This window comes from Capra hircus, chromosome 10, assembly GCF_001704415.2.
Source record: "Capra hircus breed San Clemente chromosome 10, ASM170441v1, whole genome shotgun sequence".
In the NCBI taxonomy this organism is placed as follows: Eukaryota; Metazoa; Chordata; class Mammalia; order Artiodactyla; family Bovidae; genus Capra; species Capra hircus.
This window is the reverse complement of record NC_030817.1, coordinates 65,947,435-65,969,454: the sequence shown is the minus strand read 5'-3', so window position 1 is coordinate 65,969,454 and position 22,020 is coordinate 65,947,435. Positions and strand designations below refer to the sequence as shown.

Below are 22,020 nucleotides of genomic sequence, written 5' to 3'. Positions count from 1 at the left end.
CTCATATTTTTCCATGCAGATACCTGTGTGTTCCAACATATTGAAAATATTCCTCATTAAAATGCACTGGTGCCTTGGAAAATGAGGTGACTATATATATGAGTGAGTCTATTTTTGGACTGTTTTTATTCCACTTTTTGGTCTGTTCTTTTGCCAATAGTATACAGTCTTGATGACACTGTAATAAATGTTCCCTAGTGAAAACTTCAAAACTACCATAGTATGTAGAAATACAGTTGATTTTTGTACCTTGATCTTATATTTGATGCCCTTGCTGAGTTCACTTATTGGTTTGTAGTGTTTAGGATCTTCTGCACACACAATTACGATGTCTGTGAACAAAGTTAGCTTTACTTTTTCCTTTACAGTCTTTATTACTATTCTCTTTCTTCCTTACTTACTGCACAGTTTAACTTCCAGTACTCTATTGAAACTGAATTTTGAGAATGGCCATTCATGTCTCCTAATTTTAAAGAAAATCATTCAGTATTTGTTAATTTCTGTTGTCATGTTGGCTTTAGCTGTTTTTGTAACACTTTGTATCACATTGAGAGGTTTCCTTCCAGTCCTAATTTCTTAAGTGTTAAGAATGAATGTTGAATATTTATCATGACTTTCTTGTATCCACTGAGATTTTGTTTTTTCTCTCCCTGTTTTTTGTTAATATGGATAGTTACTATTTTTTTTTAATGGTGGGGTGGGGGCTGTGTGGGAATGAGGACTACAAGTATTCTAACATCTTTGCATTCCTGGGATAAATACTACTTGGTTTAAAGAACATTGTTTTTAGTATTGGATTCAATTTACCAATATTTCACTAAGGATTTTCCTCTGAATTCATGAAGGATATTTTTATTTCTGATACTTTGGATTCAGGGATTTGTTTTCTTCAAAGTTGTAAAGTGTTGAAGCCTCTGGTATTTTCTGAGTTTGTGCAAGATTGGAATTTTTTCACCATGTGTTTGCTAGACTTGAGGGAAGCCAAGGAGTTTTTCTTTGTCGGCAGGTTTCAGCTCATAAATTCAATTTCTCTGTTCTCTATTTCATTGAACTTTTTCCTCTTAGCACTTGCTCCTTCTTTCTGCTTGCTTTTGTTTTTATTTATTTATTTGACTGCTCTGGGTCTTAGTTGTGGCATGCAGGATCTAGTTCCCTGAGCAGGGATTGAACCAAGCCCCCCTGCATTGGAAGTCTGGAGTCTTAGCCACTGGACCACCAGGGAGTTCCCTTGCTTTTGTCTTAATTTGCCTACTTCAGTTCAGTGATTGGCAGACTTAAGATCTGTGGACGACACCTAGCCTGCCATTTTTTTGGTGGTGGTGTTATGGCGTGCAAACTAAAAATATGGTTATATTTTTTAATGATTTTGAGGGAAAAACAAATAAGAGTAATATTTGTCGTGTGAAGATTATGTAAAAGTCCAATTTCAGTGTCTATTTGTTGGGACACAACTATATTCACTTTTTTATGTATTGTCTGTGGGTTCTTTTATGCTGTGGCGGTAGAGTTGAGTAAAGGTTGTACAGACTTCAGAGACTAAAATTTTTACATCCAACCCTTTGTAAAGTGAAAGTGAAAGTGAAGTTGCTCAGTCGTGTCCTACTCTTTGCGACCCCATGGACTGTAGCCTATCAGGCTCCTCCATCCATGGGATTTTCCAGGCAAGAGTGCTGGAGTGGATTGCCATTTCCTTCTCCAGGGGACCTTCCCAACCCAGGAATCAAACCTGGGTCTCCCGCATTGCAGACAGATGCTTTACCGTGGGAGCCATCAGGGAAGCCCTTTGTAAACAGTTTATCAGTCCCCAAGATACTGATTTTTTGAAAAATTTGTCTGTGCACAGCATTTCGTCTTGGTATTTTCTGTCATCTCTCTTTGATTATCTTCCCCTGTTTTCATTTAGATTGAATTAAAAAAATTCCACCCATGTGGCCTGTTGGTTTTTTTAACTAGGCCTCTGGTTTTTTGTTTTGTGTTTTTAGTGTTTATATCAGCCTGCTTAGGTTGACATAATAAAATACCATAGACTGAGTGACTGAAACAATGAAAGTTTATTTTCTCATGTTTCTGGATACTAGAAAGTCCAAGTAATGGTTTTGATAAAGTTCAGTTTTGTTGGGATCTCTTATCCTGACCTGTAGACAGCTGCTTTCTAGCTTTGTCCTCATGTAGAAAAGAGAGAGGTGACCTTTATGACCTCATTTAACCTTAATTACTTCCTCAAGACTCTATCTCTGTGTACAGTCACTTGGTGGTTAGGGCTTCAGTTTATGAATTTGGGAGGGGACACAGTGCATTCTGTAGCAGTGGTTATGGAGATAAGTATGTGCATTTTTAATTTATCAAGTAGAATCAGATTAATATTATAACAGTTCATGACCAGCTAATGTCCTTGTTGTTCATGTCCTTATTTATATGTTATAACGTTCCCCCCCAAATATTGTTACTTTATTTGTTTTCAACAATAGTCATTTAAATAAATGTAGGAAAAATAGTCTTTTATCTTTAGTGACATGTTTATTTTTTCTGAATCTTTTCATTCATTCCTGGATTCATTTTCATACTAGTTCATTTCCTGTCAGTCTGAAGAACTTCCTTTAGTATTTTTTTTAAACTTGGTTAAAAAAAAAAGATGTAATTCAGTGCTATATAATTCACCCTTTAAAAGTGTTAAGTTCAGTGACTTTTATATAATTGCAAAATTGTATAGCCATGACTAGAGTCATTGTAAGAACATTTCATCACAGCAAAGAAAGAAACCCTGTGTCCTTGACTGACCACTCCCCATTTTTCTTCATCTACTGTTCCACCCCACCCAACCATTTGCAGCCACCAGTCTCTCTTTTGTCCATGTGAATTATATAAGATCAGCTTGTCTATTTTACAAAAATCCCAGGTGGGGTGTTGATAGGGATTGTGTTGAATCTGCATTTCACTTTTGGGGAGTATTGCTGTCTCACCAATACTAGGTTGTCTAAGTATGTAACTGTGGAGTATTTAGCCTTTTTTTAAAGGCTGGCTTTAATTCTGTTTCTTCCCCCCAACAGTTTTGTAGTTTTCTGTATACGAGTCTTACAGTGCTTTGGTTCAGTTTATTAAGTAGTTTATTCTTGTTGCTCTATTGTAAATAGGCTTGTCTTCTCAGTTTCATTTTTGATGTTTGTTCCTAGTGTGTAGAAATACAATTATTTTGGCGTGTGTTGATCTTGGATCCTGTGATCTTGTCAAACTCGTTTATTCCCTTGGTTGTGTGTGTGTGTGTGTGTGTGTGTGTATTTCTTAGGATTTTCTGTTTTATATCCAGAGTTTAGTATCTGTGGGGAGTTCTGGAACCAGTCTTCCTGAGATACTGGGTGTGACTGTGTACAAGATCATGTCATCCACAAATAGAGGTTTTTTTTAAACTTCTTTTTCAGTTTGGATGTCTTTTATTTCTTTTTCTTGCCTGATTGCCCTGGCAAAACCTCTACTATGGTGGTGGTGCTTGAGTTGCTAAGTTGTGTCCTACTCTTGTGACCCCGTGGACTCACCAGGCTGTAACTCACTCCTCTGTCCATGGTATTTCCCAGACAAGAATACTGGAGTGGGGTGCCGGGTGCCATTCCCTTCTCCAGGGGATCTTTCAGACCCAGGGATTGAAACCAGGTCTCCTGCATTGCAGGTGGATTTTTTTACCATTGAGCCACCAGGAAAGCCTGAACCTCTAGTATAAAATTACATAATTAGAAGTGGTGAAAACTAATATCCTTGTGTTGTTTTGGTCTAAGGAGGTAGTATTTTTTGTGACGTGTGAATCCTTCCTGATGTTTGAAAATGGCTTTAGCTTTGAAGGCGTCTTTTAAACCTGCAACATTGCATCGATCCTTTAAATGCTTTACAATGGGTGTCATCCCCTTGTCTTCTGTTTTACGTGGTTTCCCACAAGTAGTCAGTCTGCTGTTACCATCCTTTTTCTTCCGGTCTGGTCTTTTTTCCTTCCCTGCTTGTAAGGTTTTTCTCTTCGTCTTTTTTCAGCTGCCTGATCTTTATGTGCCTAGGTATGACTTTTTTCTTTGATGTTGCTGAGCTTCTTGGATCTGTGGATGAAAATCTTTCCCTTTGGGAATACTTTTGTTCAGTTTCTCTTCAAATGTTTCTCCTTTCTTTCTCCTGCCATTTTGGAAGTGCTGCTACCAATATGTTAGATCATCAGATGTGTTCCACAGGTCTCTGACATGTTTTGCTTTTTTCTCTATCCTTCAGTTTAGATCCCTGAGCCATGGACCAGAAAAATTGTCTTCATGAAACAGGTCCCTGGTGCCGAAAAGGTTGGGGACCACAAGTCAAGATGATTTACTTTAATAAATTTCCGCTCACTTCAGTTTCTGAATGATTTACTTTAATAATTTTAGCTCGCCTCAGTTTTAAGGGTAGGATCGAACTCTTCTTTCATATAGGGCCCTGGAATCTTAAGCGCTGTGACACTAAGTTTCCGTTTTCAGGCCAAGTTTCTGCATCACTGGGAATTCTGCAGAAGTCCGTTGAAGAATAATTGATGGTAGCAAGACTTGTTTTCTGTTGAGGGCAGGTTTTGGTTTGCCCATACTCAGGCATTAGAAGTTTGGTTTCTCTGTGTTCCAGCAAAGATTCTTTGCCTATAGCATCCTTTTTCTGTCTACATTTGTACTTCAGCCAATGTAGATGCCATGCAGGGTTGCAAGCACTAGTAGTCTGTGGTCACGTAGAGATGGCTGGTCCCTCTCTGGAATTCAGTTGATTTAGACTTACTTTGTACCCAGAGGTATTCAGTGGCTTTAAAGAAAGAATAGAATTTTAAATTTAGTGTTTTGTCACTGTATGTTCTTTGTGAACTTCTATATTCTAACTGGAAGTCCTTTATTGAAGAATTTTTGAGTGAGGCCAAGATCTCAAGTCGGTTTTGCAAGGGCTACATTGATTTAGTTGTTGCTTTTGTGTATTTGAGGTAAATGAAAGTTATACAGATAAAGTGACTTTAATTGGGTTAGTGAGTCATGCTAACATGTTCTCAAGGTACATTGGTATAGTTTATATGCTTTCAGTGATGAATTAGGCAAAGTGGGAAACTAGAAAGTTGATTTGAATTTTGATGAATTATAAACACTGAAGTCTAGACCGATTATATGTCTTTGCCTTCATCTACCTCCGTTCTACCCTTTGATTTTGGAAGAACTAATGCTGGGTTCTTTACATTGAAAGTGACTTTTTCAATTTTCAATTTGAAAAATCACCTGGCAGCAACTTTGTGACTGCAGTGGGAAAACTAGTAGCTAGTACATTTTAAAGTGGTTAAAATGTTATGTTTTATGTTGTATGAATTTTATCTCAATTAAAAAATCAATGAGCTGTTTGAAAGGCCCTTTCTGATGTTTATTTAAATTTTTAATCATAATAGACATTTGTTTGCTTTTATTGGCAGTTGTTTATTAGTCTGTAGATTTCAAGAGTTTGATTTTGTATCAGTGCCAGCTAACTTTCAAAATTGAATTCATTTGAAGAATAGTTAGGTTTGATCTTAGCCAAAAGGCTGAGAAGCGATGAAGAATACTATTAGAAAAATAACTGTTACAACATATCTTGCTTTTTGATTTAGTCATGAGAGTTACTTCTAAAACTTTACCCTTTGTTTTGTAAATTTTTCATGAGAAATTGATGGAATATGTAAAAAGTGTGATGTTGGTAAACCGTTGAGAAGCTTGTTATGTTATACAGAGTGCTGTTGTGTTTTTTTTTTTTTTAATGAATGGCTCTTGAAATCTGATGTGATTTTACTTGGTTTTCAACAATCTCTTTTTCCACCTTTCCCTTCTTGAGTCTTATTTATGGATAATTCTGTCCTTTTTAACCCTCCCTACCCTCTCTCTCCAGCCTTGGCAACAGTTTTGAAGATGGCTCCCATGTAACGTCACCATTAAGCCCAAATGAAAACTTCAATGTTGTCATTAAAGAAGAGCCTTTGGATGATTATGAATATGAACTTGGTGAGTGCCCAGAAGGGGTCACTGTGAAACAGGAAGAGACAGATGAGGAAACAGATGTATACTCAAACAGTGATGATGATCCTATACTAGAGAAACAGTTGAAAAGGCACAATAAAGCTGATAACCTAGAAGCTGACCATCCATCTTCTAAATGGCAACCAAATAGCCCATCAGGTGTTGCTAAAGCGAAAATGTTCAAATTAGATGCTGGAAAGATGCCAGTAGTCTATCTGGAGCCCTGTGCTGTCACCAAAAGCACAGTGAAGGTTTCTGAGCTCCCTGACAACATGCTTTGCACATCTCGGAAGGATAGATCTTCTCTGTTGACAGAATTAGACTATTTGCCTGCGTACATTGAAAATTCTAATGAGACTGGCTTCTGCTTAGGCAGAGAATCAGAAAATGATCTTGGAAGACATTCACCAGATATCAGAGTAGTACAAAAATATCCCTCACTTAAAGAAGCTCAGTGGAAATACCCTGATATATCTGACATTGTTAACACAGAAAAACTACTTGATAGTTCAAAGAGTTCAGTTGAGGACTCGTTTTTAGGAAAAGAGGACTTGGGCAGAAAGAAAACTGTGCTTAAGATTTCAGCGGCTCCTAGGACTGTGAATGCTAATCAGAATGCCCCTCCAAATGTCCCTGGAAAAAGAGGAAGGCCACGAAAACTGAAACTGTCTAAGGCAGGGCGGCCGCCTAAAAACACAGGAAGATCTTTAACTTCTACGAAGAACACTCCTACAGGCCCTGGGAGTACCTTTCCAGATGTGAAACCTGACCTGGAAGATGTAGATGGTGTTCTCTTTGTTTCCTTTGAATCAAAGGTAAGATTGTCATTTTCAGCTTTCTTTCTAAGGCCAAATAATCACCATTGAATTGTATACTAGCTGCTAGTTATCTTAGAATGTAGTTACTGTGAATGCATCCATTATATGAGGTTGTGTGCATGGGAAGGGGAGTATCTGAAATACTGGGTTAGCAGTATTAACCCAACGCTTCAACTAGATTATTTTTCTTTTAGATTTTTAGAGAAACCTAGTCTTTGTAAATTGACTACACAGAGGTTGAACTCTCTCTGCCTGTTCTTTTCCTCCCTCTTTGTTAATTGCTGAGTAATCTATCTTAATTAAACAGGGGCTTCCCAGGTGGAGCTAGTGGTAAAGAACCTATCTGCCAATACAGGAGACATAAGAGACGTAGGTTCGATCTTTTGGTTGGGAAGATCCTCTGGAGGTCATGGCAACTCATTCCAGTGTTCTCGCCTGGAGAGTCCCATGGACAGAGGAACCTGGCGGGCTACAGCCATGGGGTCACAAAGAGTCAGACACAGTTGGAGCAATTTAGCATGCACGCAGAAGAAATCAGTATACAAATTGCAATAAATGGGCATAAATACAGTTCTAAGTCAGTTAGCTGAGTGTATTATATTTAAATGTTTTGCTTTCTCCCCACTATTAAAGTGATGTTAATCTAGAACATTTAGAAAATAGTGTAAAGTATCAACATGGAAAAAATGCCCCTGGTTTACTTTTAAATCCTTAGAACTGACATGAACCACTTTTTTTCTTTGCTTGTTTCTTTTTAAATACAGGAAGCTCTAGATATTCATGCAGTTGATGGAACAAGTGAAGAATCTTGTAGTCTTCAGGCATCAGCTGCAAATGACCCAGGTATTATATAATAGTAAAAAAAAGAGAGAGATGGAGGATTTGGTTCTAGAAGTGAAAGAAGCAATGTGTAGTCTGCTGTAGTATATAGCAGCTTATTTTTATCATTGTTTTCTGAGTAGGTTGCAGAGCAAGAATTTCCCAGTTGGAAAAGGAACTGATAGAAGATTTGAAGGCCTTGCGGCACAAGCAGGTCATACATCCTGGTCTTCAAGAAGGTATAATTCTCTGAAAACTATGCAAGCCTTGTTTTTTTTTTTGTTGTTGTTGTTGTTCTTTTTTCTTCTTGCCCTCTCTTTTTTCTCTCTTCCCTTTGTTCCTTCCCCAAATCTTTTCTGTCCTTTCCCCTTTCTTTTGATTTAATTTATTTTAGCCCTTCTCTCAGCTTGCATTTTTTTTTTTGTTCTCTCTGTTCATGATTCTTTCCCTTAACTAAAAAGCATGCCTAGGTCTTTTGTATCCTAAGAGAAACCTTTCAGACTCAGAGGATATTGTTCTATCATTGGTGAAGCATAATATATTATGCATTAAAAATGTATCATGGTAAGAAAGTGGTGTTTTTCTTTCTTATAAAGCAATTTTGGTTGCTTTTGTTTCTGGGGTTTTTTGAAGGTTCCTTTGTTTTGTTTTTGGAGGGGAAGACCCTACTTTTTTAATGTACTTGGTAATATATTTAGCTGTGTAAAGAGAATACTTATTTCTTATACGTGACTGTAAACATTTTCTATATTTCTTATATTGCTTGGAGTGTAGTTTAAAATTTTCATCATTACCTATTTTGTTGAAATAATTTATCTTGGCCCTGCTTAAATGGTTTAATCCTTTTTTAAAGAATAGCACAATTTGCCATACCTATGCCATTATAATTAACTACTGACTTTCCTCCCTGTTTGCACTGTAAACAGAAGGACTGTAAACCATGCCTCAACTTTTAGTTTTCTCATATCTTTTAGGTATGCTTCTTGGAGTAGTTTGAGTTTTGACACTTAGTCAATTTTCAAAGGACTGTCTAGGCTGATTCACATTGTATAGTACATCATTTATATGAAAGTCTAAGCATTATATACCAGCAGAACATTGATTTATAAACAGCCATTCAGTTTCTAAATTCAGTGGTAATGTTTGAACTTTTTGATTTAATGTGAGACTGTGTGACAGTATGGTGTTAAAGTATGTAAATTTCAATCCAAGTAATTAGGATTGGATACTGTGGATTGTAATGGAAAATCAGTCATGTCATATTAGTCTTGCTGGTAATAATGTTTGCTGTCCTTTATTGTTTGGTTTCATTTCTGCTATTTTATTTAAATAATATTCTCTTCTTATCAGTTAACTTTTCGTTTTCCCCTCACTCCTGCATTTTTTTAAGTACTCTTTATAACATTGACATTGTGTTCTTTCAGCCTAATCACCACATTTATTTTATTGTCTTAGTTCTAGAGTTAAATATATTTAGTACTCCCTGCTGATCTTTTTGCTCTGTTTGTTAATTTTTTTGGCTAAGGTTTGAGTTTTTTCCTTTCCTTATAGGCATTTTAGTCAAATCTTTGATTTTTTTTTTCCCTTTGTGTAATGGGCCTTCAAAGTCAAATGCTTGTGGGAACTAAGCAGGTAACATAGAGTGAAATTAGCCTGAATTTGTGGGTGGGGTTGGAGGGTGGGGTTGGATGCTAGTCGCCTGGAGTATAGGTTCTTTTTCTAAAGGGTCATCCACATCAGTTCAGTTCAGTTCAGTTGCTCAGTTGTGTCCAACTCTTTGCGACCCCATGAACCGCAGTACGTCAGGCTTCCCTGTCCATCACCAACTTCTGGAGTCCACCTAAACCCATGTCCATTGAGTCAATGATGCCATCCGACCATCTCATCCTCTCTCGTCCCTTTCTCCTTCTGCCCTCAATCTTTCCCAGCATCAGAGTCTTTTCCAGTGAGTCAGCTCTTTGCATGAAGTGGCCAAAGTATTGGAGTCTCAGCTTCAACATCAGTCCTTCCAGTGAACACCCAGGACTGATCTCCTTTAGGATGGACTGGTTGGATCTCCTTGCAGTCCAGGGGACTCTCAAGAGTCTCCTCCACATCAGTGAATTGTCAAATAGGAATGTAGGCCCATTATTTTCAGAAATTCCCATTGTGGTGTAGAAGATAAAGTAAGTATTTTTATGTAAAACCTATCCGTTGTAAGTGGTGGCTGCTGATACAGTTTTTTTGGACAGAAAAGTGTGAGGCATCAGCTTTCACTTACTACACAAATTATACATTTAGTGTTCAAGTTTGTACTTAATCCTCACATTGTTAAGGTTAATTCAACTACATTCTTATATAGTTTTACAGTTAAATCTATAATCCACGTGTACTTTCTAAAATCCATGAGGCACTTTCCATAAGGTATGAGATAGAATTACAGTTTGGAGGTTTTCCTCTATTTTATTTTGACAGATATCTCCCCCCCAAATATTAAAGTAATTAAGTTAATTTGACTGAATGTTTATAGTAACTTATGGTGCCAACTAAGTATCTGCAGACAGTGAAAATACTTGTCTAGATTCCTAAGAATTGATGCTTGAAGTAATTTATTAAATTTATTACATTTCAGTTCAGTAATGTCATGTTTCTTTGCCTTTCTGTCAACTGTAGCGTTTCCTTATTTTTTAGAAAATGAGCGCTTATAAATCTAGAAAGCTTTTGAGCTGGGAAAAAAAAAACTTGAAAAACTTTGTGAACCTCCTTTGTAATTGTGGAAGAAATGTTGATTTAAGCCTGAGGAAATGTTTTTATTGTTGTTGTTTGTAGTTTTGTTGCTAAAATAAGATTCTTAATTTTGTTTTCCATAGTGTGATATTTTTGTCTTCCATACTTTCCTTTGCTGCTTCCAAATTGGTTTATTTTCTAAGCCCATCATCCTGAAATCACATTTTTTTGATCTTTAAAGGTATTTTTATAAAAGCACTTTCTACTTCATTGCTACCAAGTAAATTAATTCTGTGTCAGATTTGCAGAAATATTGGAACCATAGTACAGAGTTCCCATATACTCAACATCCAGTTTCCCCTGTAGTTAACATCTAATTTTAGCGCAGTACATTTGTTATAATTAGAGAACCTACTGATATACTATTATTTACTAAAGTGCATACTTTATTCAGATTTCCTTAGTTAATTTTTTATGTTTCAAGCTATCACCTAGGAAAATGTCATAGTACTGCATCTGGTAGTCATGTCTCAGGATCCTGTTGGCTGGGATGGTTTCTCAGAATGTTTTGTTTCTAATTATTTTGACAGTTTTGAGAATACTGGTCAGGTATTTTGTAGAATGACCCTCAGTTGAGATTTGTTTGATATTTTTCTCATGGTTCACCTGAGGCCATATGTTTATAGGAAGAAGACCACAAAGGTAAAGTGCCATTCTCATCTTCCCATATCAAGGATACATATTATCAACATGATTTGTCACTGACATTTTTATGCTGTACTCTTTGGAAGGAAGTCACTGTGTAGTCCACAGTGGTAAGGTATGCTTAATGAGTGGTAAGGTATGCTTCTCTTTCTTGAGGATGGAGTATCTGCATAAATTACTTGGAATTTTTCTACAGCCAGAGATTTCTTTCTCCCTCATTTTTATTCAGTCTTTTATATCAGTATGAACTCCTGTCAGTTTTAATGTTAAATTCCTTAAATGGTAGTATTCCCAGGGCACTCTCTCTTTCTTTTTAGTTACTTTAAAAAAATCTCTGAATGTAGTGTTAAATCAGTGGTTAGGTAGAGTTTTTCTTTTATATATCTATATCTTCTTTTCTATTCTGTGTTCAGTAGTTAATACAGGTTTTTCTTTGAAGTGTATTTTTGTGGATACCTCGTATTTAAGTGCATTTAGCTAGATGCACACTTTTTTTTTTTTTTTGCTACAGTTTATCTTAGGTGATTCTGCCTTGAACCTACAGGGTTATCTGTTTTTGTTTCTTTCTTTATGAGTCTTTTTTTTAATGGTGTGATAATGTGTTCTTAAGAAGTTGGTCCTAATATGATGAAAAGGCAGAAGCATTTAGGGGTATGATTTAAACCATCATATGCAAAGGGTTTTATGCTTTTAGGGGGATATGCTAAGAATTATTTAACTTATTTTTGCAAGCTGAAGTTATTCTCATTCATATGGAACCAACTAAGTCTGAGTCTTATGGCAAATAAGTCTTCATGGCAAATAGATGGAGAAACAATGGAAACAGTGAGAGACTTTATTTTTTTGGGCTCCAAAATCACTCACTGCAGATGGTGTCTGCAGCCATGAAATCAAAAGATGCTTGCACCTTGGAAGAAAGCTGTGACCAACCTAGACAGCATATTAAAAAACGGAGACATTATTTTGCCGACAGAGGTCTATCTAGTCAAAGCTGTGGTTTTTCCAGTAGTCATGTATGGTTGTGAGAGTTGGACTATAAAGAAAGCTGAGTGCCAAAGAATTGATGCTTTTGAACTGTGGTGTTGGAGAAGACTTTCTGAGAGTCCCTTGGACTGCAAGGAAATCCCACCAGTCCATCCTAAAGGAAATCGGTCCTAAATATTCATTGAAAGGACAGATGCTGAAGCTACAATCCTTTGGCCACTTGATGCGAAGAACTGACTCATTTGAAGAGACCCTGATGCTGGGAAAGATTGAAGGTGGGAGAAGGGGGCGACAGAAGATGAGATAGTTGGATGGCATCACCGACTCAATGGACGTGAGTTTCAGTAAACTCTGGGAGTTGGTGATGGACAGAGAGGTCTGTCGTGCTGCAGTGCATGGGGTCGCAAAGAGTTAGACACAACTGAATGACTGAGTGACATTGTACAGGAGACAGGGATCGAGACCATCCCCATGGAAATGAAATGCAAAAAAGCAAAATGGCTGTCTGGGGAGGCCTTATAAATAGCTGTGAAAAGGAGAGAAGCGAAAAGCAAAGGAGAAAAAAAGATATAAGCATCTGAATGCAGAGTTCCAAAGAATAGCAAGAAGAGATAGGAAAGCCTTCCTTCGTGATCAGTGCAAAGAAATAGAGGAAAAGAACAGAATGGGAAAGACTAGAGATCTCTTCAAGAAAATTAGAGCTACCAAGGGAACATTTCATGCAAAGATGGGCTCAATAAAGGACAGAAATGGTCTGGACCTAACAGAAGCAGAAGATATTAAGAAGAGGTGGCAAGAATACACAGAAGAATTGTACAAAAAACATCTTCATGACCAAGATAATCACGATGGTGTGATCACTCACCTAGAGCCAGACATCCTGGAATGTGAAGCCAAGCGGGCCTTAGAAAGCATTACTATGAACAAAGCTAGTGGAGGTGATGGAATTCCAGTTGAGCTATTTCAAACTCCTGAAAGATGATGCTGTGAACGTGCTGGACTCAATATGCCAGCAAATTTGGAAAACTCAGCAGTGGCCACAGGACTGGAAAAGGTCAGTTTTCATTCCAATCCCAAAGAAAGGCAATGCCAAAGAATGCTCCAACTACCGCACAATTGCACTCATCTCACATGCTAGTAAAGTAATGCTCAAAATTCTCCAAGCCAGGCTTCAGCAATACGTGAACCGTGAACTTCAAGATGTTCAAGCTGGTTTTAGAAAAGGTGGGGGAACCAGAGATCAAATTGCCAACATCTGCTGGATCATCGAAAAAGCAAGAGAGTTCCAGCAAAACATCTATTTAATTCTGAAAGAGATGGGAATATCAGACCACCTGACCTGCCTCTTGAGAAACCTGTATGCAGGTCAGGAAGCAACAGTTAGAACTGGACATGGAACAACACACTGGTTCCAAATAGGAAAAGGAGTACATCAAGGCTGTATATTGTCACCCTGCTTATTTAACTTCTTTGAAGAGTACATCATGAGAAACGCTGGGCTGGAAGAAGCACAAGCTGGAATCAAGATTGCCGGGAGAAATATCAGTAACCTCAGATATGCAGATGACACCACCCTTATGGCAGAAAGTGAGGAGGAACTAAAAAGCCTCTTGATGAAAGTGAAAGAGGAGAGTGAAAAAGTTGGCTTAAAGCTCAACATTCAGAAAACAAAGATCATGGCATCTGGTGCCATCACTTCATGGGAAATAGATGGGGAAACAGTGGAAACAGGGTCAGACTTTATTTTTCTGGGCTCCAAAATCACTGCAGATAGTGATTGCAGTCATGAAATTAAAAAACACTTATTCCTTGGAAGGAAAGTTATGACCAACCTAGATAGCATATTGAAAAGCAGAGACATTACTTTGCCAACAAAGGTCCGTCTAGTCAAGGCTATGGTTTTTCCAGTGGTCATGTATGGATGTGAGAGTTGGACTGTGAAGAAAGCTGAGCGCCAAAGAATTGATACTTTTGAACTGTGGTGTTGGAGAAGACTCTTGAGAGTCCCTTGGACTGCAAGGAGTTCAACCAGTCCATTCTAAAGGAGATCAGTTCTGGGTGTTCTTTGGAAGGAATGATGCTAAAGCTGAAACTCCAGTACTTGGCCTCCTCTTGCGAAGAGTTGACTCATTGGAAGAGGTGACTCATTGGAAAAGACTGATGCTGGAGGGATTGGGGGCAGGAGGAAAAGGGGACAACAGAGGATGAGATGGCTGGATGCATCACCGACTCGATGGACATGAGTTTGAGTGAACTCCGGGAGATGGTAATGGACAGGGAGGCCAGGTGTGCTGCAGTTCATGGGGTTGCAAAGAGTTGGACATGACTGAGCGACTGAACTGAACTGAGCGACTGAAGTGAACTGAACTTTGTGACCCCATGGACTCAGCACACCAGGGTTCCCCGTCCATCACCAATTCCAGTACTTTGGCTACCTGATGTGAAGAACTGACTCTTTTAAAAAAGACCCTGATGCTGGGGAAGATTGAAGGCAGGAGGAGAAAGGGACGACAGAAGATGAAATGGTTGGATGGCGTCACTGACAGGATGCACGTGAGTTTGAGTAAGCTCTGTGAGGTGGTGCTGGACAAGGAAGCCTGTCGTGCTGCAGTCCATGGGGTTGCAAAGAGTCAGACATGACTGAGCGACTGAACGAAACTGAAAGTCTGGGTTTCAAGTATTTGTTTCTTGGGGAAGGATTTTCTCTAAGGACAAACATTTCAAGATGTGTAGGTAAGCTAAGTTGGGAATTACTTTGAGCAGTGTCCATGTGCCATTGACCTCTCTACTGTTACGTCTTTAACAAAATTGATAAGTATACTTAAAATTAATTTGATCTTTTTGTTGATATTTTTAGAATCACTTGGTACACCTTTTGGGGGAAGATGGCAGTTCAAAATATTAGCAAATGCAGACAAGAAGATATGCAGGGAAAACTCTGCAAATTTGATTGTCCTGGTCTAGATTTTGCATGTCTACCTACCTATTTGGCTGTATAGATACATTTTTAACAACTTAATTCCTTTCTTTCTGTTTTCTCTGTAGGCTCAAGTAGTTTTTGTCTTTAATAATAATATGTTTCTCTTCTCAAAACACTATAGTATCTGATTTTGTCCTTTGTTTAGGATTCAGTGTCACTTGAATTTCTGCAGTATTTTGCATTCTGCTCCACTCTGGTTCCACCCTGCTGTCCCTCCCCACCTTTCCTAGTTAATTCCTACTTATTCTAATTTAATAAGTAGACTCTCTGTACAGTTTTACCAGGTTGCCTTGGCCTTTTCAAGTATCATTCCATTTGCCTCTCACCGGATTTATTTACCCTATTGTAACTACTAATGAGTCAGTTGGGAAAACAACACAAAAGCTCCATGAGGTCTGGGAAATGTCTTTGATCTCTGTCCTCATCTGTATTGCAGAGCATTTCAAAGAGGAGGTACAGTTAATTCTTAAAACATAAAACTCAGTGCAGTGGATTGAGACTTATTTCCCTGATGAGAAAGCAGAAGCTAAGAGAAATTTAGCCGAAAGTCAGGATTAGAGAACAGTTGTTTTGACCCATATTAACCTGCCTGCCAAAGCAGGAGATGGAAGAGACACGGGTTTGACCCCTGGTTTGGGAGGATCCCCTGGAGGCGGGCATGGCAGTCCACTGCAGTATTTTTGCCTGGACAATCCCATGGACAGAGGAGTGTGGTAGACTACAGTCCACAGGGTCGCAGAGTCGGACACGACTGACAGTGACAGCACACACACACACGTTTCTCCCTAGTTGATTGAAACATGAGAATACTTTATTGATGTTCATTTTAATCACGTGTGATTAAAGTAAGCATGATAAAATGATACTTATTTTAAAGAACTAGAATTATAAACTAAAGCCAAATTGCCATCTTTGTTTATTAAGTTTTCTGTGGAGTATATACAAATCAACCTTAAGAGAACTTGAAGCCTGTAACCTGACCAATGTCTTCACCTTGCAGGAAACCAGTACTATGTAAGCTTTTTATTGGAAACCTGTACCTGTGACTTCTAGTAGTTAATACTACAATAGTTGATACCTTGAATTTCTTATTTCAGTTTTGTTCAAATTTAAGTTAAATACTTTCCTGCTCAGTAGTATGAAGCCAGTAATTGCACAAACAAGGAAATCCAAATTAGAAACTGGTCACTAGTAACAGAAAAAATTCAAATTTAAGAACAAAGGATATAGATTTATACCAATAAGATGAGGACAGTTTTAAAAGTCCAGTGATATGAAATGTTGATGAGGATGTGAATCAGCAACGACTCTTAATGCTGTTGGAGAGAGTATAAATGGAGAGTTGATTGGCAGTCTAGTCAACAACTTCCCAACTAGTGCAGAATTGCATGTGGTTATCCATGATTGTGTGACAGGTATGCTCTTGAAACACTTGATCTCAGAGTGGCCAGACAAGACCACGGGAAATTAATAACTGTAATGGTTGCCTCTAGCCATAAGCAACCTTATGTGTATTCCAGTTTGTTATGTAATTACGGTTTTCTTATTTCCCACTCACTCTGCAGGTGAAATAGAATATAAATTTATTAAAGAATATCAGATGATTTACAGAGAGAATCTCCTGAAAGGCAGAGAAACAGACCCTAAGAGCCCATACAAGCAGTCTCACAACATTGAACAGTTACTACCATATTCAACATAGTACACTGAACACAGTATACTACAGCTAGGACATTGATTACTTTTACCTCTAAAAGTCCTTAACTTGGCCAAATAGTATCACCCTCATTAACACAATTCTGCGTAGTATTCCTTTGTTTATGGGCCTCTCTTCTAGATTGAAGCCTTTTATGGCTACATCTGTGTTTTAACACCTCTCCGTTGAAAAGGTGGGGGTTATAATGTGGAAAAGTAATAGCTTTTGGAAAGGTTCTCAGAATATTTTGGGCAGCCACATATATGTCAAACAGTATCCAGTAAATTAAAGATGAACATATCCTATTATATAGCAATTCCACTCTTAGGTAAATGCCATAAGGAAAAGCTAAATGCACTAGAGAAGCTTTCATACATGTTCATGTTTGTGATTGACTTTTTTGTACAAGATGTACAATTACACTGCAGTATTTTTTGTAATAGTTTAAAATAGGAAACAGCTTAATTCTCATCAAGAGGAGAATGGTGAATAAATGAGAGTCATTCATAATCTGGAATAGTGTACAACAGTGAAAATAAATCATGTAGAGATAAACTTGTCAACGTAGACAAATCTTTGATGTAAAATGTTAAGAAAAAAAGGTAAAAAGATAGGAAAATAAATGCTTTTCCAATACCTACAGATAAGCCATAATATTTATAGGCTCCATTAACCATAAATATCTTAATAATAACTAAAGTATTAGTAGCCTTCACCAGGCCAGACGCTCATACTATTGCATGTTTGTATTAGAGGTCCTAGAAAATCTCTGGGCTATAAAGTATTAAAGTACAAAAGGTCTGAAGTCTGCTGTGTTTATGTATTAGTTATCAATTGCTGCTTAACAGATTGCTACAAACCTAGTACCTTAGAACAACACATTTACTGTCTCAGGGTTCTGTGGGTCAGATGTTAGGGCATAGCTTATCTGGGTCCTCCTTTTAGTGTATCACAGGATTGCAATCAAGATGTGAGTATTGTCTCCTCATCAGAGGTTTGACTGGGGAGGGATCTGCTTCCAGTTTCCCTCAGGTTGTTGGCAGAATTTTTATCCTTGCAGCTCTAGCAGGATGGATGATATACTCACTCTTATATTATCACATATACATACATAATCATATACATCCTATCCATTTTGCCAGTGATTAGAAGCAAGTCACAGGGCCCACCAATGTTCAGGATAGAAAGGGGAAGATTTTGTAAATATATAATACCCAGGAAGTGAGGATCATAAGGCCACCTTAAAGTCTGTCTGCCACTTTCAACTTTTATTTCATCATTTCTGGTCTCCACTTATTCTTTATTATACCCCTCCCTCCCCCCTCCACCCCAACCAGAGATTTAAAAATACCCAATATGATTCTTTTTTTTTTTGTAGTGGGCTTAAAATTGAATTCAGTGGATCCAACAATGAGCATTGATCTTAAGTACTTGGGAGTACAGCTACCTTTGGCTCCAGCCACTAGCTTTCCATTCTGGAACCTTACCGGAGCCAACCCTGCCTCTCCTGGTGAGTGCACAGTATTTGTAAAGTCAGACAAGTTTGTGATAAAAATAAAAAGCTACCATTGTTAGAGACATTTAGGATACTCTAATTAAATCCTTTATCTAGTGGTGAGTCTTAACTATGATTTATACATTTTAGATGAAATCTTAGTAAATATTATATTAAATATTGGCTTCCTTGAATTTTGATCATCTCTTTTACTTTTACTTTTATAGATGCTGGATTTCCCTTTGTTTCTAGGACAGGGAAGACCAATGATTTCACCAAGATCAAGGGGTGGAGGGGAAAGTTTCATAGTGCTTCTGCATCTAGGAATGAAGGTAATCAGCTTTTTAAAAATTTAAAAATACATTCTGAAACATGTGGCCAAAGACTCTTGTTAAAAGTAAACCTTGGTTATTTTTCTTTATCTCTTTCCATGCTTTAAAATAAACTGAAAATAATTATCTTGCCTTTTTTTGTTCATTTTCTGTGTCCTCTAGTCCCTATCCTGGGTTTTAGTCCCTAACCATGTCAGACTTAAATAATCCTTGCAGCCTTTTCAAACTGCACTTCCATTCTATTCCTACAGTTATAAAAAGCATCATCGTCAAGCATTATTTCAGAACTGTGTACTTCAGAGCTGTATAGTGATTTCCAGTAATATTATAGTACTTCAAAATAAACTTCTAAATCCAATCTGAAATATAAATTTTGATTGTGTGTCTGTTGGTCTCCTTTCTTAGTGCTTTTCCTTTCAAACTGCAATTGTTTGCAGTTACACTCTAACTAGATAAATGTATTGTTGGTTCAGTATAATTTTTCTCCTCTTTGAATCTTTGTACAGTATTATAATAGTATAGAGCTTCTAGTGGCTCAGATGGTAAAGCGTCTGCCTGCAATGCAGGAGACCTGGGTTCGGTCCCTGGGTCAGGAAGATCCCCTGGAGAAGGAAATGGCCACCCACTCCAGTACTCTTGCCTGGAAAATCCCATGGACAGAGAAGCCTGGTAGACTACAGTCCATGGGATCACAAAGAGTCGGACACGACTGAGCGACTTTACTATACACTGTAATAGTGTAATGCTTGTCTCTGTTAAACTTGCTTTTTCTTGTTCCTTAAAAACTAAATTTTGTACTACTGTTTTTGTGCCCTTAACTTTTTCCCTTACTTCTGAGGAGGGACAGTTTGGAAGATCTGGTAGCTTATAAATGAAAGCTCCTGGTCTTTTTAAGTGTATTTTTCTAGAGACATAAATATCTGTCTTACATTTCTTTAAGTATCTGTTTATCTTTATTTCTAGGTGGAAATTCTGAAGGTCCATTGAAAAACCGTTCTGCTTTTTGCAGTGATAAGCTGGATGAATACTTGGAAAATGAAGGCAAGCTGATGGAAACAAGCATGGGTTTCTCTTCTAATGCTCCCACGTCTCCTGTGGTATACCAGCTTCCCACCAAGAGTACCAGCTATGTTCGAACACTTGATAGTGTGCTGAAGAAGCAGTCTACCATTTCCCCTTCTACCTCTTACTCTTTGAAACCTCATTCTGTACCCTCTGTCTCTCGAAAGGCAAAGTCTCAAAACAAACAGGCAACTTTCAGTGGCCGAACTAAATCATCTTATAAATCCATTTTACCATACCCTGTTTCCCCAAAGCAGAAACACACTCATATGATTCCAGGAGATAAGATTACCAAGAATTCTTCAGGCACCACCTCAGAAAACCGGGTGAATAACTTGATTGTGCCAACTTTAGATGAAAATACATTTCCAAAGCAAATTAGTTTGCGGCAGGCACACCAGCAGCAGCAGCAACAGCAACAACAACAGGGATCTCGCCCTCCAGGCTTGTCTAAATCTCAAGTGAAGCTAATGGATCTGGAAGACTGTGCACTTTGGGAAGGAAAACCAAGGACCTATATCACTGAAGAGCGAGCAGATGTATCCTTAACAACTCTGCTTACGGCTCAAGTAGGTACCTTTTGTTTTCCAAAAGCATATTATCTTGTCGAGAAAGAATTAGGTCGTTAGGAGAAATGGGAATGGGGCTTTTCGGCAGGAGGATGGGGTGTTCAGTTACCTTAGTGACAGCTAAGGAAATGTCTTCCACATTTGTTATCAACTAGACACCAGTACTCTTGCCTGGAAAATTCCATGGATGGAGGTGCCTGGTAGGCTGCAGTCCATGGGGTCGCCAAGAGTCGGACACGACTGAGCGACTTCACTTTCACTTTTCACTTTCATGCATTGGAGAAGGAAATGGCAACCCACTCCAGTGTTCTTGCCTGGAGAATCCCAGGGACAGAGGAGCCTGGTGGGCTGCCGTCTATGGGGTCGTACCGAGTCGACACGACTGAAGCGAAGCAGCAGCAGACACCAAGTATGGATTCCTCCTGCCAGCAGAGGGAGACTGTACAATCGTGTGTTTGAATTGTCCCTCTCTTTTATAAAGGCAGTTAACTATTCTGAACATTTCTAATTTCTTTCTCCAGCATGTGGGCAAGTACAGTTACTGGGCTTGTTAAAACAGCTTTGAAAACTCTGCTTAGAAGGTATTACATCCCAGAAAATGCCCCAAATTCTCACCTACAGAGAAAATAGTTTTGTCTTTTTTAAAATTATATGTTAAGAAATTTTCATTAACTGTTGATTCACCTATGGTAACATAGGTGAATGGTATGTTACAGCCTTGGTGCATGTGAAATGATACAGCAGCATGTGGATAAGTTTTCTGTCATGAAATTTCTGTAGTTTACCTTGCATATTTTAGATTCTGTGACTAAATTCTAGAGCTGAAGATCATCAGATATTGGGGCTAAATACAAATTTTATCTTTTATAATCAATCATTCCTAAAGACTTCAGTTCAGTTCAGTTGCTCAGTCGTGTCTTGACTCTTTGCAACCCCATGAACCACAGCACGCCAGGCTTCCCTGTCCATCACCAACTTCTGGAGTCCACCCAAACCCATGTCCATTGAGTCGGTGATGGCATCCGACCATCTCATCCTCTGTTGTCCCTTTCTTCTCCTGCCCTCAATCTTTCCCACCATCAGGGTCTTTTTCAATGAGTCAGCTGTTTGCATGAGGTGGCCAAAGTATTGGAGTTTCAGCTTCAACATCAGTCCTTCCAATGAACATTCAGGACTGATCTCCTTTAGGATGGACTGGTTAGATCTCCTTGCAGTCCAAGGGACTCTTGAGTCTTCTCCAACATCACAGTTCAAAAGCATCAGTTTTTCTGTGCTCAGCTTTCTTCATAGTCCAACTCTCACATCCATACATGACCACTGGAAAAACCATAGCCTTGACTAGATGGACCTTTGTTAGCAAAGTAATGGCTCTGCTTTTTAATATGCTATCTAGGTTAGTCATAACTTTCCTTCCAAGGAGTAAGCGTCTTTTAATTTCATGGCTGCAATCACCATTTGCAGTGATTTTGGAGCCCAAAAAAATAAAGTGAGCTGTTCCACTGTTTGCACTGTTTCCCCATCTATTTCCCATGAAGTGATGGGACCAGACGCCATGATCTTCGTTTTCTGAATGTGAGCTTTAAGCCAACTTTTTCACTCTCCACTTTCACTGTCATCAAGAGGCTGTTTAGTTCCTCTTCACTTTCTGCCATAAGGGTGGTGTCATCTGCATATCTGAAGTTACTGATATTTCTCCAGGCAATCTTGATTCCAGCTTGTGCTTCCTCCAGCCCTGTGTTTATGATGTACTCTGCATATAAGCAGGGTGACGATATACAGCCTTGACGTACTCCTTTTCCTATTTGGAACCAGTGTATTGTTCCATGTCCAGTTCTAACTG

At 38.3% G+C, this 22,020-nt stretch overlaps 1 protein-coding gene across 9 annotated transcripts in view; it reads left to right on the top strand.

The window, feature by feature from the left end:
* The window catches only part of MGA (MGA, MAX dimerization protein), a 150,550-nt gene that overhangs the window by 74,530 nt on the left and 54,000 nt on the right, over positions 1-22,020 (top strand). For all 9 annotated transcript variants that reach the window (XM_013966997.2, XM_018054415.1, XM_013966999.2 and 6 more), the window contains 6 exons: positions 5,887-6,829; positions 7,597-7,675; positions 7,795-7,890; positions 18,101-18,232; positions 18,445-18,549; positions 19,513-20,180. In XM_013966997.2, the coding sequence (XP_013822451.1) occupies positions 5,887-6,829; positions 7,597-7,675; positions 7,795-7,890; positions 18,101-18,232; positions 18,445-18,549; positions 19,513-20,180 (2,023 nt within the window). The remainder of the gene's footprint in view (positions 1-5,886; positions 6,830-7,596; positions 7,676-7,794; positions 7,891-18,100; positions 18,233-18,444; positions 18,550-19,512; positions 20,181-22,020) is intronic.